This window comes from Coregonus clupeaformis, chromosome 29 (genome assembly GCF_020615455.1).
Source record: "Coregonus clupeaformis isolate EN_2021a chromosome 29, ASM2061545v1, whole genome shotgun sequence".
Classification (NCBI taxonomy): Eukaryota; Metazoa; Chordata; class Actinopteri; order Salmoniformes; family Salmonidae; genus Coregonus; species Coregonus clupeaformis.
This window is the reverse complement of record NC_059220.1, coordinates 57,500,050-57,514,925: the sequence shown is the minus strand read 5'-3', so window position 1 is coordinate 57,514,925 and position 14,876 is coordinate 57,500,050. Positions and strand designations below refer to the sequence as shown.

The 14,876-nt window shown below is 45.8% G+C and overlaps 1 protein-coding gene across 1 annotated transcript in view; it reads left to right on the top strand.

Moving 5' to 3' along the window:
* Positions 1-14,415, top strand: part of zfpm1 (zinc finger protein, FOG family member 1) — a 95,445-nt gene extending 81,030 nt beyond the window's left edge. Inside the window, exons 5-9 of the mRNA XM_041890044.1 lie at positions 2,352-2,454; positions 2,823-3,047; positions 3,972-4,202; positions 4,392-4,634; positions 10,869-14,415. Coding sequence (XP_041745978.1) covers positions 2,352-2,454; positions 2,823-3,047; positions 3,972-4,202; positions 4,392-4,634; positions 10,869-13,336 — 3,270 coding nt within the window. The 3' untranslated portion in view covers positions 13,337-14,415. The remainder of the gene's footprint in view (positions 1-2,351; positions 2,455-2,822; positions 3,048-3,971; positions 4,203-4,391; positions 4,635-10,868) is intronic.
* The last annotated feature ends 461 nt before the right edge of the window (positions 14,416-14,876 follow it).

Below are 14,876 nucleotides of genomic sequence, written 5' to 3'. Positions count from 1 at the left end.
TATAGTGAGGCTGGATGGTGTATGTGTGTGTGTGTGGGGGGGGGGGTTAATATCAGACCAAATAATTAGATTCGCTATCGTCTCGGCGGCAGCAGTGCGGGGATCAGGCAGATTAAAGCCCGGCTGGGCTGATTAATATTCATGAGGGACGAGGGTCCGGACGAGGGGGCTTAGGCTGCGCCTCAAAGACTCCCTCACTGAGGGGCTTATAGCACTCTCAAAGAGCCTGGGTCCTAGGGAGACCGCCAGGGTGAACGCAGGCAGTGCTGAGTAACATTAACTTCTCCTGTTAGTCTTTTAGTTCTCCTCCTGCTCCCCCTCCCTCGCTCTCTCCCTGTTTCAATCAGTGGGGCTGGTCACTACGAATTGTGGGATAGTTTAGTGCAGTAGTGGTGGAGTGTGCTGCCTAGCAGGTGGATGTGTGTGTTCAGAGGTAGGAACTTGCCATTTGATTATGTTTAATTTGATACTGTGATTGTTGAAAATGTCCTCCAGGCCAGAGAGATGTGATACTAGAGGCTTCTCTGCTCCTCTTAACTCAACCATCTTTAGTGGCCATAGTCACTGTTGGCTTTGTTAATTACACATCCTAATCAAACTGCTATCTTGCCCCATGCCTTTTAGTTTTCTTCTATCTGTGTTGGTTCCAGACAGCATTTCAAGTCCCAGTTCCGACCAGGGCCCAAAGCCTGATCAGAGCCAGCTAAATCATCATCTCCACATCATCTTCGCTCTGGTCATTTCTGAGAATATCTCAGAGAGAGATAGAGGTAGATAAAGAGGCTTGGATAGAGATTATTATTATTTTTGTGCATTTGTTCATACTGTCCAAAGACCCTCTTGACTGTTGTATGGCTCTATTTTTCTGTCTCATACAGTGGAGTTGTGTTAATTTCCTCCAAAGTCGGACCACACTGGCCTTTTCTCCAGTGAATACCAAAGCATCATGATAGATAGATTTGTGATAAATTAGTCTGAAACAAATTAGCAGCACTTATAGCTCAGACGGCTCCAGCATTGGGTTACAAATTAAAACAAAATAAGCCGTATCTCTACATCAGCGCAAGTTCCCCATGAAATACAATACGCAGCGTCTTCAGGCTAGAACAGACTGAGTCAGAAATCAACTATTCCACTGTCCTCCCTCGCCTCCCAACTTGCCCCATACAGTATATACTCCCAGTTCCTTTACACAAAAACGTATCCCCCATATTCTCTCTAAATGTTCCAGTCAATGTGGTACCATGTTGGAATATGTGTACCCCTGTAGCAAGCAGATTGACTGACTGACTGACTGGCCGTAGTTCTCCTGAAGCAGTCTGTCAGGGCCGCTGCTGCTGCATGACTGCTTCCACCTAGTGGAGCCAGTGTTCTGTATGTCCTCAGTATTAGAGCCTATTGGCCTTGTGCAACTAGACTGGAGTTGTGAAGCTCAACCTAATGCTACTGTGTTTTATTACATACTCACATAAATGTATCATTGAACCTCACAAAGACTATGTTTTGCTAGGACTGCTATAAGTTATTTGATTATGAATGCACAATGCTTAACTGTGCCATAACACACAGAAGTACGTAGATGCGTGTGGGTGTGTTTCTCATGCAGACACACGATGTCTGTGGGAGTGATTGTCAGGTGGAATGCTCTGTGAGCCTCAGCTGAACAAAGACAAGATTGTGCAGAGGATGGCACAGGTGTGTGTTTCTCTCTGGTCTGCCCTACTCTGGCTACAGCCTCACTTACACATGTGCTGCCACTGACACACATTCTTCAACACACACACCGCTAGATTATGACCTCCCTGTACTCACACATCTTTTGTCCCATCGTGTATTGAGAGAAGTTCCTGAGAGGGCGTCCGGGTGAATAGGAGCACTACGACCTCATCGGATCTCCTTTCTTACCATTTCTTCTCCTTTCTCTGCTATTTATAGCTAATTTCTGTGAGTCTTTGTTCAGCCCGTGCCCCTTCCTTTCTCTCTATGCTTCTGATTGGCCATGTTAAGGGGCTTCCCCTTCCTACTGAAAAAGATGAGTCCCTTTATTGTACACTATGTTCAATGTGCTTTAAAACAGTCAATTCAGAGGACATTGTCAGGATTAATTCATTGTTAAACCTCACTGTTCAGTACAGTAGGTCTTTGCCATCAAATGTAAAGAGTATGTATATAAATGTATATAAAATAGGTTTGTCAGAATAGACTTGGCAATGTGTGTGAGAATCAGAGGATACATGATGTTAGACTTATGATAATTGTCATTTGCTGCACCTTATTCTGTTTTGAAAACGTGACCCTGTGTTTCCAGAGCAAGTCTGACAGCCTCTGTATGTTTATTTGTGTGTCAGCAGATCTCCAGGCTGACTCTGGTGTGTGAGGACGCAGACTGCTGGCTTAGTAGACTCCCGCTAACCTCCGATGCCACAGCTGCCAACTGTACCATCTACAGTCAAGGTAGTTAACCAACAGACCTGATCCCAGAAATGCCAAACCATCAACACAGCCCACATACATATAATGCACCATTTACATTGTTACATTCTAGTCATTTAGCAGACACTCTTATCCAGAGCAACTTACAATCAGAGATCTCTTATCAGAGTGACCCCATAAAGACACCATACAGAGATCTTTTTGACTGACTATAGATTACTATGCATTCCATAGATACCATACTGTACGATACCATCTGTGTAGTTCTAGTACATGCCCCAGGTGTGATCTGTGTAGTTCTAGTACATGCCCCAGGTGTGATCTGTGTAGTTCTAGTACATGCCCCAGGTGTCATGTGTGTTGTGCGGCTCTCTCTCTCTTTTCTCCAGGTGAGGAGCTGTATTGTAAGGTGACCCAGGACATCTCCACAGGTGACTGTCTGTTGGCCACACTGTCTCTCTCCTCCATGGAGCAGCTCTCCCCATCTCAGACCCAGGATGTAGTGGTGAAGGAGGAGCCTACAGGTGTCTACCCAGCTTCCCTCCACTCTGAGATACAGCTCCTCCCCCAGCAGGCTGGGATGGCAGCCATCTTGGCCACGGCAATTGTCAACAGTGAGTGTCAGCTTGTCAGATTGTTTAGGATAATGTGTGTGTGTGTGTGTGTGTGTGTGTGTGTGTGTGTGTGTGTGTGTGCGCACTGCACGCAAATGTGCATGTACGTATTTGTGTTCTTAGTGTCGTTTAGTCATTAGATGCATAGACAAACCCTACACATGTACAGTTATATACTTTCCATGTAAACAACAGATACTGAGGGACTCAAAATGAAGAGCAACAGTTCACCATGCCACATTTCCTCATTCACCCAGTACACCGCAAGGAGGCAGTGTAACTCCTCTGCACTGCCTTGTCTCAGAGGTAGACTGCAACGGAATTGCTTTCACGGTCCTTCATTAAGTCACCCTATTGGCAGTGTAGTGTTGTCGGCAGCAGGAGCAGGCATGGACATGCTGTGATGAGTGCATGATTAATCACCATGTCAAGCTAAAGGGTAAAACATGATCATCCGTATCCCCGGTTCCTGCTGTAGGATCACTCTCCTGAGGACTGTTGGTAATTATGGATGTTATCAAAAATAGCCTGTAACACCAGCCCTGACACCAGATCAGTATGATTACCCCGCGCGTGCGGGCGCTCGCTCCCACAACCTCTGTGCTCTCGTTGCCTTGGAGACCCCGGAACAATATTGAGTGCTTGCTCGTTCCGCCACTGAATCGATCATGTGACTGGTGTGAAACAGGTGTGTATGGTGATGTGTAAACACATGGATGAACATCATGTGTACATGAAAGTGTCTGTGCTGTATGTAACATTTTAATGTGTAAGCAGTTAAACTTTAAACATGTATTTTTTAAAAGAATGAACATACACTGCTCTCTTTCTTGCATTGTTTATAATTATGTATGACAAATTTGATAAGTGATTGGTTGTTGTAGGGATAGAGTTAACAGTTGTGTTTGTGTTTGATTGGTCCAGAGGACATCTTCCCGTGTAAGGACTGTGGGATCTGGTACCGCAGTGAGAGGAACCTCCAGGCCCACCTCATGTACTACTGTGCCAGCCGGCAGAAGCAGCAGGCCTCCTCCTCCCCCCCACAGGACAAAGCCAAGGAGTCCTACCCCAATGAACGTGTCTGCCCCTTCCCACAATGCAACAAGAGCTGCCCCAGTGCCAGCTCCCTGGAGATCCACATGCGGACACACAGTGGTGAGACCTGTCACAATACATTCCTTTAGATCTTTCTCATAGCAGACCAAGGATCGAGTGAGAATATGCGTGAATATTCCTATTTTAATAGTGGCTTATAACATACATCTTTCTTTGGGGGTTATTAGGGTAAGCCAGTCAATTTTCTTGTGTAGAAATGTTAAATATATGCGTGTCCTGTGCCTATAGGTGAGCGTCCTTTCGTGTGTCTGATCTGCCTGTCAGCCTTCACCACTAAAGCCAACTGTGAGCGTCACCTGAAAGTGCACACGGACACGCAGAATGGAGTCTGTCACGGCTGTGGCTTCGTCTCCACCACGAGGGACATCCTCTACAGCCACCTGGTCACCAGTCACATGGTGTGTCAGCCCGGCTCATGCAGTGAAGTGTACTCCCCCGGCCCCGGCCTGCCCAAACTGCCTCTGTCCACAGGTAAACACACAGACAGACTGAATAATGTTGTTTACTATCCCAGTGAGAGGATCATAGCCCTGCCTCTACTTCAGAACAGCAACTATGTACAGATACCATGTCTTCTAGGATTATATAAACTTCCCTATATATTTATTTGGACAGTGAAGTTAAAACTTTTAATTTGGCTCTATACTCCCGAATTTTGGATTTGAGATCAAATGTTTTATATGAGGCGACAGTACAGAATGGCACTTTATATTTGAGGGTATTTTCATACATATCTGTTTTACCGTTTAGAAATGAAAGAACTTTATGTATCTAGTCTCCCCATCTGAAGGTGTTAAAAGTATTTGGACAAATTCACTTATAGTGTATTACATTTAGTCAAAAGTGTAGTATTTGGTCCCATATTCCTAGCACTCAAGGACTACATAAAGCTTGTGACTCTACAAACTTGTTGGATGTGTTTGCAGGTTGTTTTGGTTGTGTTTTTGATTATTTTGTGCCCAATAGAAATGAATGGTAAATAATGTTATAGAATACGTTTCTGAACGCTTTTACATTCATGTGGATGCTACTATGATTGTGGATAATCATAAATAAATTGTGAATAAAGAGGATTGAGAAAGTTACAGATGCACAAAGCTCATACCCCCCAAAAAATGCTAACCTCCCCCGTTATTGGTAACGGTGAGAGGTTAGCATGTTTTTGGGTAATGATATTTGTGCATCTGTAACTTTGTCATTCATCACTATTCATGTTTCATTCATGATTTTCTGTAATCATGGTAGCATCCACATTAATGTATTCTATTATATATACAGTACCAGACAAAAGTTTGGACACACCTACTCATTCCAGGGTTTTTCTTTATTTTTACTATTTTCTACATTGTAGAATAATAGTGAAAACATCAAAACTATGAAATAACACATGGAATCATGTAGTAACCAGAAAAGTGTGAAACAAATCAAAATATAGTTTATATTTGAGATTCTTCAAATGGCCACCCTTTGCCTTGATGACAGCTTTGCACACTCTTGGCATTCTCTCAACCAGCTTCATGAGGTAGTCATCTGGAATGCATTTCAATTAACAGGTGTGCCTTCTTAAAAGTTAATTTGTGGAATTTATGTCCTTCTTAATGCGTTTGAGCCAATCAGTTGTTTTGTGACAAGGTAGGGGGGGTATACAGAAGATAGCCCTATTTGGTAAAAGACCAAGTTCATATTATGGCAAGAACAGCTCAAATAAGCAAAGAGAAACGACAGTCCATCATTATGTTAAGACATGAAGGTCAGTCAATACAGAACATTTCAAGAACTTTGAACGTTTCTTCAAGTGCAGTCGCAAAAACCATCACCCGCTATGATGAAACTGGCTCTCATGAGGACTGCCACAGGAATGGAAGACCCAGAGTTACCTCTGCTGCAGAAGATAAGTTCATTAGAGTTACCAGCCTCAGAAATGGCAGCCCAATTAAATGCTTCACAGAGTTCAAGTCACAGACACATCTCAACATCAACTGTTCAGAGGGGACTGTGTGAATCAGGCCTTCATGGTCGAATTGCTGCAAAGAAACCACTACTAAAGGACACCAATAAGAAGAAGAGACTTGCTTGGGCCAAGAAACACGAGCAATGGACATTAGACCGGTGGAAGTTTGTCCTTTGGTCTGGAGTCCAAATGGGAGATTTTTGGTTCCAACCGCTGTGTCTTTGTGAGACGTGGTGTGGGTGAATGGATGATCTCTGCATGTGTATTTTCCCACCGTAAAGCATGGAGGAGGAGGTGTTATGGTGTGGGGGTGCATTGCTAGTAACATTGTCTGTGATTTATTTAGAATTCAAGGCACACTTAACCAGCATGGCTACCACAGCATTCTTCAGTGATACGCCATCCCATCTGGTTTGGGCTTAGTGGGACTATCATTTGTTTTTCAACAGGACAATGACACAAATACACAACACACCTCTAGGCTGTATAAGGGCTATTTTACCAAGAAGGAGAGTGATGGAATGCTGCATCAGATGACCTGGCCTCCACAATCCCCCGACCTCAACCCAATTGAGATGGTTTGGGATGAGTTTGATGGCAGAGTGAAGGAAAAGCAGCCAACAAGTGCTAAGCATATGTGGGAACTCGTTCAAGACTGTTGAAAAAGCATTCCAGGTGAAGCTGGTTGAGAGAATGCCAAGCGTGTGCAAAGCTGTCATTAGGCAAAGGGTGGCACTTTGAAGAATCTCAAATATAAAATATATTTTGATTTGTTTAACACTTTTTTGGTTACTACATGATTCCATATGTGTTATTTCATAGTTTTGATGTCTTCACTATTATTCTACAATGTAGAAAATAGTAAAAATAAAGAAAAACCCTTGAATGAGTAGGTGTGTCCAAAATGTTGACTGGTACTGTATGTGTATATATATATATACACACACACACACAGCTGTATTCTTATTCTTGTGGTCCTGTATGGCTCATTTGGTAGAGCGTGGCGATTGCATCACCAGGGTTGTGGGTTCGATTCCCAGGGCCACCCATATGTAAAATGTACAGTTGAAGTCGGAAGTTTACATACACTTAGGTTGGAGTCATTAAAACTTGTTTTTCAACCACTCCACAAATTTCTTGTTAACAAACTATAGCTTTGGCAAGTTGGTTAGGACATATACTTTGTGCATGACACAAGTCATTTTTCCAACAATTGTTTACAGACAGATTATTTCACTTATAATTCACTGTATCACAATTCCAGTGGGTCAGAAGTTTACATACACTAAGTTGACGGTGCCTTTAAACGGCTTGGAAAATTCCAGAAAATGATGTCATGGCTTTAGAAGCTTCTGATAGGCTAATTGACATCATTTGAGTCAATTGGAGGTGTACTTGTGGATGTATTTCAAGGCCTACCTTCAAACTCAGTGCCTCTTTGCTTGACATCATGGGAAAATCAAAAGAAATCAGCCAAGAACTCAGAAAAGAAATTGTAGACCTCCACAAGTCTGGTTCATCCTTGGGAGCAATTTCCAAATGCCTGAAGGTACCACGTTTTTTTAAATTTATTTTTTATTTCACCTTTATTTAACCAGGTAAACCAGTTGAGAACAAGTTCTCATTTACAACTGCGACCTGGCCAAGATAAAGCAAAGCAGTGCGATAAAAACAACAACACAGAGTTACATATGGGGTAAAACAAAACAAAGTCAAAAATACAACAGAAATACATATATATACAGTGTGTGCAAATGTAGCAAGTTATGGAGGTAAGGCAATAAATAGGCTATAGTGCAAAATAATTACAATTAGTATTAACACTGGAATGATAGATGTGCAAGAGATGATGTGCAAATAGAGATACTGGGGTACAAATGAGCAAAATAAATAACAATATAGGGATGAGGTAGTTGGGCGGGCTAATTTCAGATGGGCTGTGTACAGGTGCAGTGATCGGTAAGGTGCTCTGACAACTGATGCTTAAAGTTAGTGAGGGAGATAAGTGTCTCCAGCTTCAGAGATTTTTGCAATTTGTTCCAGTCATTGGCAGCAGAGAACTGGAAGGAATTGCGGCCAAAGGAGGTGTTGGCTTTGGGGATGACCAGTGAGATATACCTGCTGGAGCACAGACTACGGGTGGGTGTTGCTATGGTGACCAATGAGCTAAGATAAGGCGGGGATTTGCCTAGCAGTGATTTATAGATGGCCTGGAGCCAGTGGGTTTGGCGACTGAATATGTAGTGAGGACCAGCCAACAAGAGCGTACAGGTCACAGTGGTGGGTATTATATGGGGCTTTGGAGACAAAACGGATGGCACTGTGATAGACTACATCCAATTTGCTGAGTAGAGTGTTGGAGGCTATTTTGTAAATGACATCGCCGAAGTCAAGGATCGGTAGGATAGTCAGTTTTACGAGGGCATGTTTGGCAGCATGAGTGAAGGAGGCTTTGTTGCGAAATAGGAAACCGATTCTAGATTTAACTTTGGATTGGAGATTCTTAATGTGAGTCTGGAAGGAGAGTTTACAGTCTAACCAGACACCTAGATATTTGTAGTTGTCCACATACTCTAGGTCAGACCCGTCGAGAGTAGTGATTCTAGTCGGGTGGGCGGGTGCAAGCAGCGTTCGGTTGAAGAGCATGCATTTAGTTTTACTAGTGTTTAAGAGCAGTTGGAGGCTACTGAAGGATTGTTGTATGGCATTGAAGCTCGTTTGGAGGTTTGTTAACACAGTGTCCAATGAAGGGCCAGATGTATACAAAATGGTGTCGTCTGCGTAGAGGTGGATCTGAGAGTCACCAGCAGCAAGAGCGACGTCATTGATATACACAGAGAAAAGAGTCGGCCCAAGAATTGAACCATGTGGCACCCCCATAGAGACTGCCATAGGTCCAGAAAACAGGCCCTCCGATTTGACACATTGAACTCTATCTGAGAAGTAGTTGGTGAACCAGGCGAGGCAGTCATTTGAGAAACCAAGGCTATTTCGTCTGCCAATAAGTTAATCTATACAAACAATAGTACGCAAGTATAAACACCATGGGACACCATGGGACCACGCAGCCATCATACCGCTCAGGAAGGAGACGCGTTCTGTCTCCTAGAGATGAACGTACTTTGGTGCGAAAAGTGCAAATCAATCCCAGAACAACAGCAAAGGACCTTGTGAAGATGCTGGAGAAAACAGGTACAAAGTATCTATATCCACAGTAAAACGAGTCCTATATTGACATAACCTGAAAGGCCGCTCAGCAAGGAAGAAGCCACTGCTCCAAAACCGCCATAAAAAAAGCCAGACTACGGTTTGCAACTGCACATGGGGACAAAGATCGTACTTTTTGGAGAAATGTCCTCTGGTCTGATGAAACAAAAATATAACTGTTTGGCCATAATGACCATCGTTATGTTTGGAGGAAAAAGGGGGATGCTTGCAAGCCGAAGAACACATTTACATTTTTTTACATTTTAGTCATTTAGCAGACACTCTTATCCAGAGCGACTTACAGTTAGTGAGTGCATACATTTTTTCATACCATCCCAACCGTGAAGCACGGGGGTGGCAGCATCAAGCTGTGGGGGTGCTTTGCTGCAGGAGGGAGTGGTGCACTTCACAAAATAGATGGCATCATGAGGAAGGAAAATGATGTGGATATATTGAAGCAACATCTCAAGACATCAGTCAGGAAGTTAAAGCTTGGTCGCAAATGGCTCTTCCAAATGGACAATGACCCCAAGCATACTTCCAAAGTTGTGGCAAAATGGCTTAAGGACAACAAAGTCAAGGTATTGGAGTGGCCATCACAAAGCCCTGACCTCAATCCTATAGAGCATTTGTGGGCAGAACTGAAAAAGTGTGTGCGAGCAAGGAGGCCTACAAACCTGACTCAGTTACACCAGCTCTGTCAGGAGGAATGGGCCAAAATTCACCCAACTTATTGTGGGAAGCTTGTGGAAGGCTACCCGAAACGTTTGACCCAAGTTAAACAATTTATAAAGGCAATGCTACCAAATACTAATTGAGTGTATGTAAACTTCTGACCCACTGGGAATGTGATGAAAGAAACAAAAGCTGAAATAAATCATTCTCTCTACTATTATTCTGACATTTCACATTCTTAAAATAAAGTGGTGATCCTAACTGACCTAAGACAGGGAATTTGTACTAGGATTAAATGTCAGGAATTGTGAAAAACTGAGTTTAAATGTATTTGGCTAAGGTGTATGTAAACTTCAGACTTCAACTGTATGCACGCTTTGGATAAAAGCGTCTGCTAAATGGCATATATCATTATTATTATTATTATTATTAAATTACATCCAACACGTTTGTTGACTCACAAGCTTGATGTTGTCATTGAGTGCTAGGAATATGGAACCAAATACTACACTTTTGACTAAATGTAATGCACTATCAGTGAATTTGTCCAAATACTTATAACACCGTCAGATGGGGAGACTAAATACATAAAGTGCATTCATTTCTAAAAGTGAAACAGATATGTATGAAAATACCCTCAAATAAAAGGTGACTTTCTGTACTCCCGCCTCATATAAAACATTTGATCTCAAATCCAAAATGCTGGAGTATAGAGCCAAATTAAAAGTTGTAGCTTCACTGTCCAAATAAATACATTTGGGAGTGTATATGAAGATTCGGTCCTATTATGCATAACCACCAGTGATTTAATGTAATGTTTAATAGTAGGAAACACATTTCTAATAACATGTCTCTGTGTGTCTCTGTGGCAGGTCTAAGTCCTGGAGACTCCGGTGTTGTGTTGAAGTGTCAGGTATGTGGCCACATCACAGACTCACCTGCCCAGCTCCAGCAGCACGTTCGCACACACCTGGAGGTAAGGGTCCCGGCCGAGAGGAGCCCCACACCCCGCCAGAGCACCCCCTCCTCAGCCGACCACCCTGAGCACCATGACAGGGAGCCCCCCGCTTGCGTACCCCACCCTGACTCCTCCAGCCCTGGGGCCAATGGGAGCTCAGCCACCCCGCGAGGCTGCAGCTCACCTGACCTGCTCCCCACAGACATCAGGATCAAAGAGGAGCCGCGTTCGGACTCTGAGAACGAAGGGCAGGAGAAGGAGATGGAGGAGGAGGAGGAGCGGCAGGAGAAGAGCCGTGGACACAGAGGGACAGGCTCCTCTCAGACCTCCACCTCCCCTAGGAGTCCCTCTACTGTGGCCGTGAAGGCAGAGCCGACCAGCCCCACCCCTGGCTCCAGCCCTGCCCACCTGGGAGGAGCGGGCTCAGTGCTGCCTGGAGGAGCCGTGTTCTTACCCCAGTACATGTTCAGCCCAGAGGCAGCCATCCTGCCCCAGGCCTCAGAGATCCTGGCTAAGATGTCTGAGATGGTCCACAGCCGGCTAAAGCAGGGTCAGGTCCCCCCTGGGGCAGCGCCAGCCTTCTACCCCGCTGGCACTACAACTACTGTCCAGAAGAGGGCCACCTGCTTCGAATGTGACATCAACTTCAACAACATCAACAACTTCTATGTTCACAAGAGGCTGTACTGCTCCAGCAGGCACCAGCAGGGAGACGTGGCTGGCCCGGTGGAGGGGGCGTTGGGGTCCAGAGTTCCCTCTGTTGGACACGGTTCATCCCCACAGGCTGGATCAGGTAGTCGGGCTGCCTCAGCCTCCCCCAGTGACTCAGACCCTGTTCCAGGCAGCACCACCATGCAGGGCAAGCTGGTGGAGGTGAAAAGTGAGAACCCTGGGGTGAAGGAGGCTGTGTCCTCCTCTTCCTCTGAGGGGGAGGGTGTTGGAGGAGGAGGCCGGGCCAGCGAGGGCAGCCAGAGTCCCAGTGGCTCAGCAGAGGACCAGGAGGACGACCCCACCAAAACCTTCTGTCAGGCCTGCAACATTCACTTTAGCCGCCATGAGAACTACACAGTCCACAAACGCTTCTACTGCGCCTCGCGCCACGACCCATCCAACCAGCGGTCAAACGCCGGCAAAGCTACCTTCCTGCCTCAGCCCATCCGCACACGCAAGAGGAAGAAGATGTATGAGATCCACATGGCTCGGACTGAGGCCCTGGCCAACGCTGCTACTGCCTCTCTCTCTGCCCCTGGCCTGAGCCTGGCTGTGAAGCAGGAGGCTGCTGCCTTGGTGGGGAGGGCCCTGGAGGCCCCGGTCCCAGTCCTAGCCCTGGGCCTGCCTCCAGCCACCTCCCGTAGCACCAGCCCTGACAGAGATGGCCCAATTGACCTGAGCAAGAGGCCCCGTCTAAGGGAGGCCCCACGGGGCAGCAGCGTCCCTGCTCTGCCCCTCACTGACTACCACAAGTGCACCGCCTGCAGCATTAGCTTCAACAGCATTGAGAACTACCTGGCCCACAAGACCTACTACTGCCCAGCCACCACCCTGCAGCCCCACACTCTGGAGACGCTCCACAGGCTGAAGAGACCAGCATCCATCTCCCCCAAGAGCAGGGTCCTGGAGCGACCAGACCTCCACCCTGAGGCCAAAGGGCTGCCCACAGAGAAGGCTCCTCGGGGGGCCTCACCCAGCCCTCACCCCTCTGCCTTACCTGGCTCTGGCTCTGAGGCTACGTCACCTCACAGTGGCTCTGCAGCCAAAGGCCCAGGCTCTCCCTCTGTGGTCTGCCCCTACTGCCCTCCCAATAGGGCGGTGACCTGTGACCTGATGGAGCACTTCAGATCCATGCACGGCCTGGTCCTGAGCCTGGAGGGCCAGCCAGCCGTCATCAGCTCCAGCCCCAGCCTGAGCCCTAGAGATGGGACCCCTGCCACCCCGTCCAAGCTGGGCCTCCGAACCTGCAGGGACAGCATCAACGGCCGGATCAGAAAGGACACTGTCTCCCCCTCCTCTCCCCTGGTGAATGGTAGCCCCCTGGGCCACCATGCCGGGGGTGGCAGCTCCCCCAAGGCAGCAGCTCCAGCTGTGTCTCCCACCAGGTCCCTCCCCCTGACTGTGTCCCCTGTGCCTGAGGTCCTAAGGGAGGTGGGGGTTCTGAACCACCAGGTTGCTGTCACTCTGCTTCCAGACAAGGCAGCCCTCACCCTGGGTCTCCCACTCCCTGTTCCTGCCCCTCCCACACCCAAGACCCTCCTGATCCCCCCTGTGCAGAACGGTAACACCCGCTTCTGCCGGCTGTGCAATATAAAGTTCAGCAGCCTGTCCACGTTCATAGCCCACAAAAAGTACTACTGTTCCTCCCACAGCGCTGAGCACGTCAAGTGAACGGAGCCCCAGTCTGTGTCCCCTCCACGGCCCAGCCCCAGCTATCCACTCTTGTCAGTGCCACCACGGCATGGAACCATTTCTGGACCGTCTGTGTTTGAAAGTGTGACTGTTACTCGCCAGCCACTGGGTCACTTCTTGCTCCCGGTATTGTTACTATGGTAACGTATTTCTCCTTATGGGTCAAAGTTTGTATTACACTAAGAGCTGAGATGCGCTACCTGCACACACGTGCCCACGTTCCCCTTCCCACCACCTCAATAACTGAAACCCAGCCCTCTCCCTCCCCTCTCACCTCCAGGGTCCACAGAATGTTGAAAATGTGACTTTAAAGCCAACATTTAATCTCCTGAGCAAGTTTAATTGAATTGTTTACATTACAGTCATCTTTATTTGATTATGATTGTTTGGAGCATTTCTTGCTCATGATGAAACTCTGGCTTTTCCTGAGCTGTTGATGCTCTAGATGAGTGGGGACAACAGGGCCCTCTAGTGGAGCTGACCATCTCCACCGTTTCATTTCTACTTACCTGTGTAGAGTGTATGATGTTTTAAAATAATTCTATATGCTTTTGTTTGAACACTGGCTGTTTTGCTAACTAGAAAGCTAAAGCATTTTAGCTGAATTACAGAAATGGGTATCACATGGTTAGCCTACCAATTACAGATGAAATAGATTTGTTTTTCCTAAACCACAATTAAATGTTATCTTAATGGAAGGGAAAACGTGAAATATTTATCTTTGAGTCCTCACTGATTTAATGTCAACAGAAATCTACCTAGCGTCTGAAAATATTTGTATTTTTTATTTGTATATTTTTCATACTGTTCGAAGGAACTGTTTCAATCTTGGTGTGTAAAGGTGTTTTTGTAAGTGTAGATATGTAATATCTTTCACAGTAATCACTGGGATGAAACTGAACCTTATTTTTCTTATTGTCAGCATTTCTTTCTCCTGTTCTTTATTCATCGGGAAAGGTTAGAAAAATACAGTTTTCTTCCTGTATTTGGTCATTAGCTACAGTGGCTTGCGAAAGTATTCTCCCCCCTTGGCATTTTTCCTATTGTGTTGCCTTACAACCTGGAATTAAAATTGATTTTTTTGGGGGGTTTGTATCATTTGAATTACACAACATGCCTACCACTTTGAAGATGCAAAATATTTTTTCTTGTGAAACAAACAAGAAATAAGAGAAGAAAAAAAAAAGAACTTGAGCGTGCATAACTATTCCCCCTCCAAATTCAATACTTTGTAGAGCAATCTTTTGCAGCAATTGCAGCTGCAGGTCTCTTGGGGTATGTCTCTATAAGCTTGGCACATCTAGCCACTGGGATTTTTGCCCATTCTTCAAGGCAAAACTGCTCCAGCTCCTTCAAGTTGGATGGGTTCCGCTGGTGTACAGCAATCTTTAAGTCATACCACAGATTCTCAAGATGGATTGAGGTCTGGGCTTTGACTAGGCCATTCCAAGACATTTAAATGTTTCCCCTTAAACCACTTGAGTGTTTCTTTAGCAGTATGCTTAGGGTCACTGTCCTG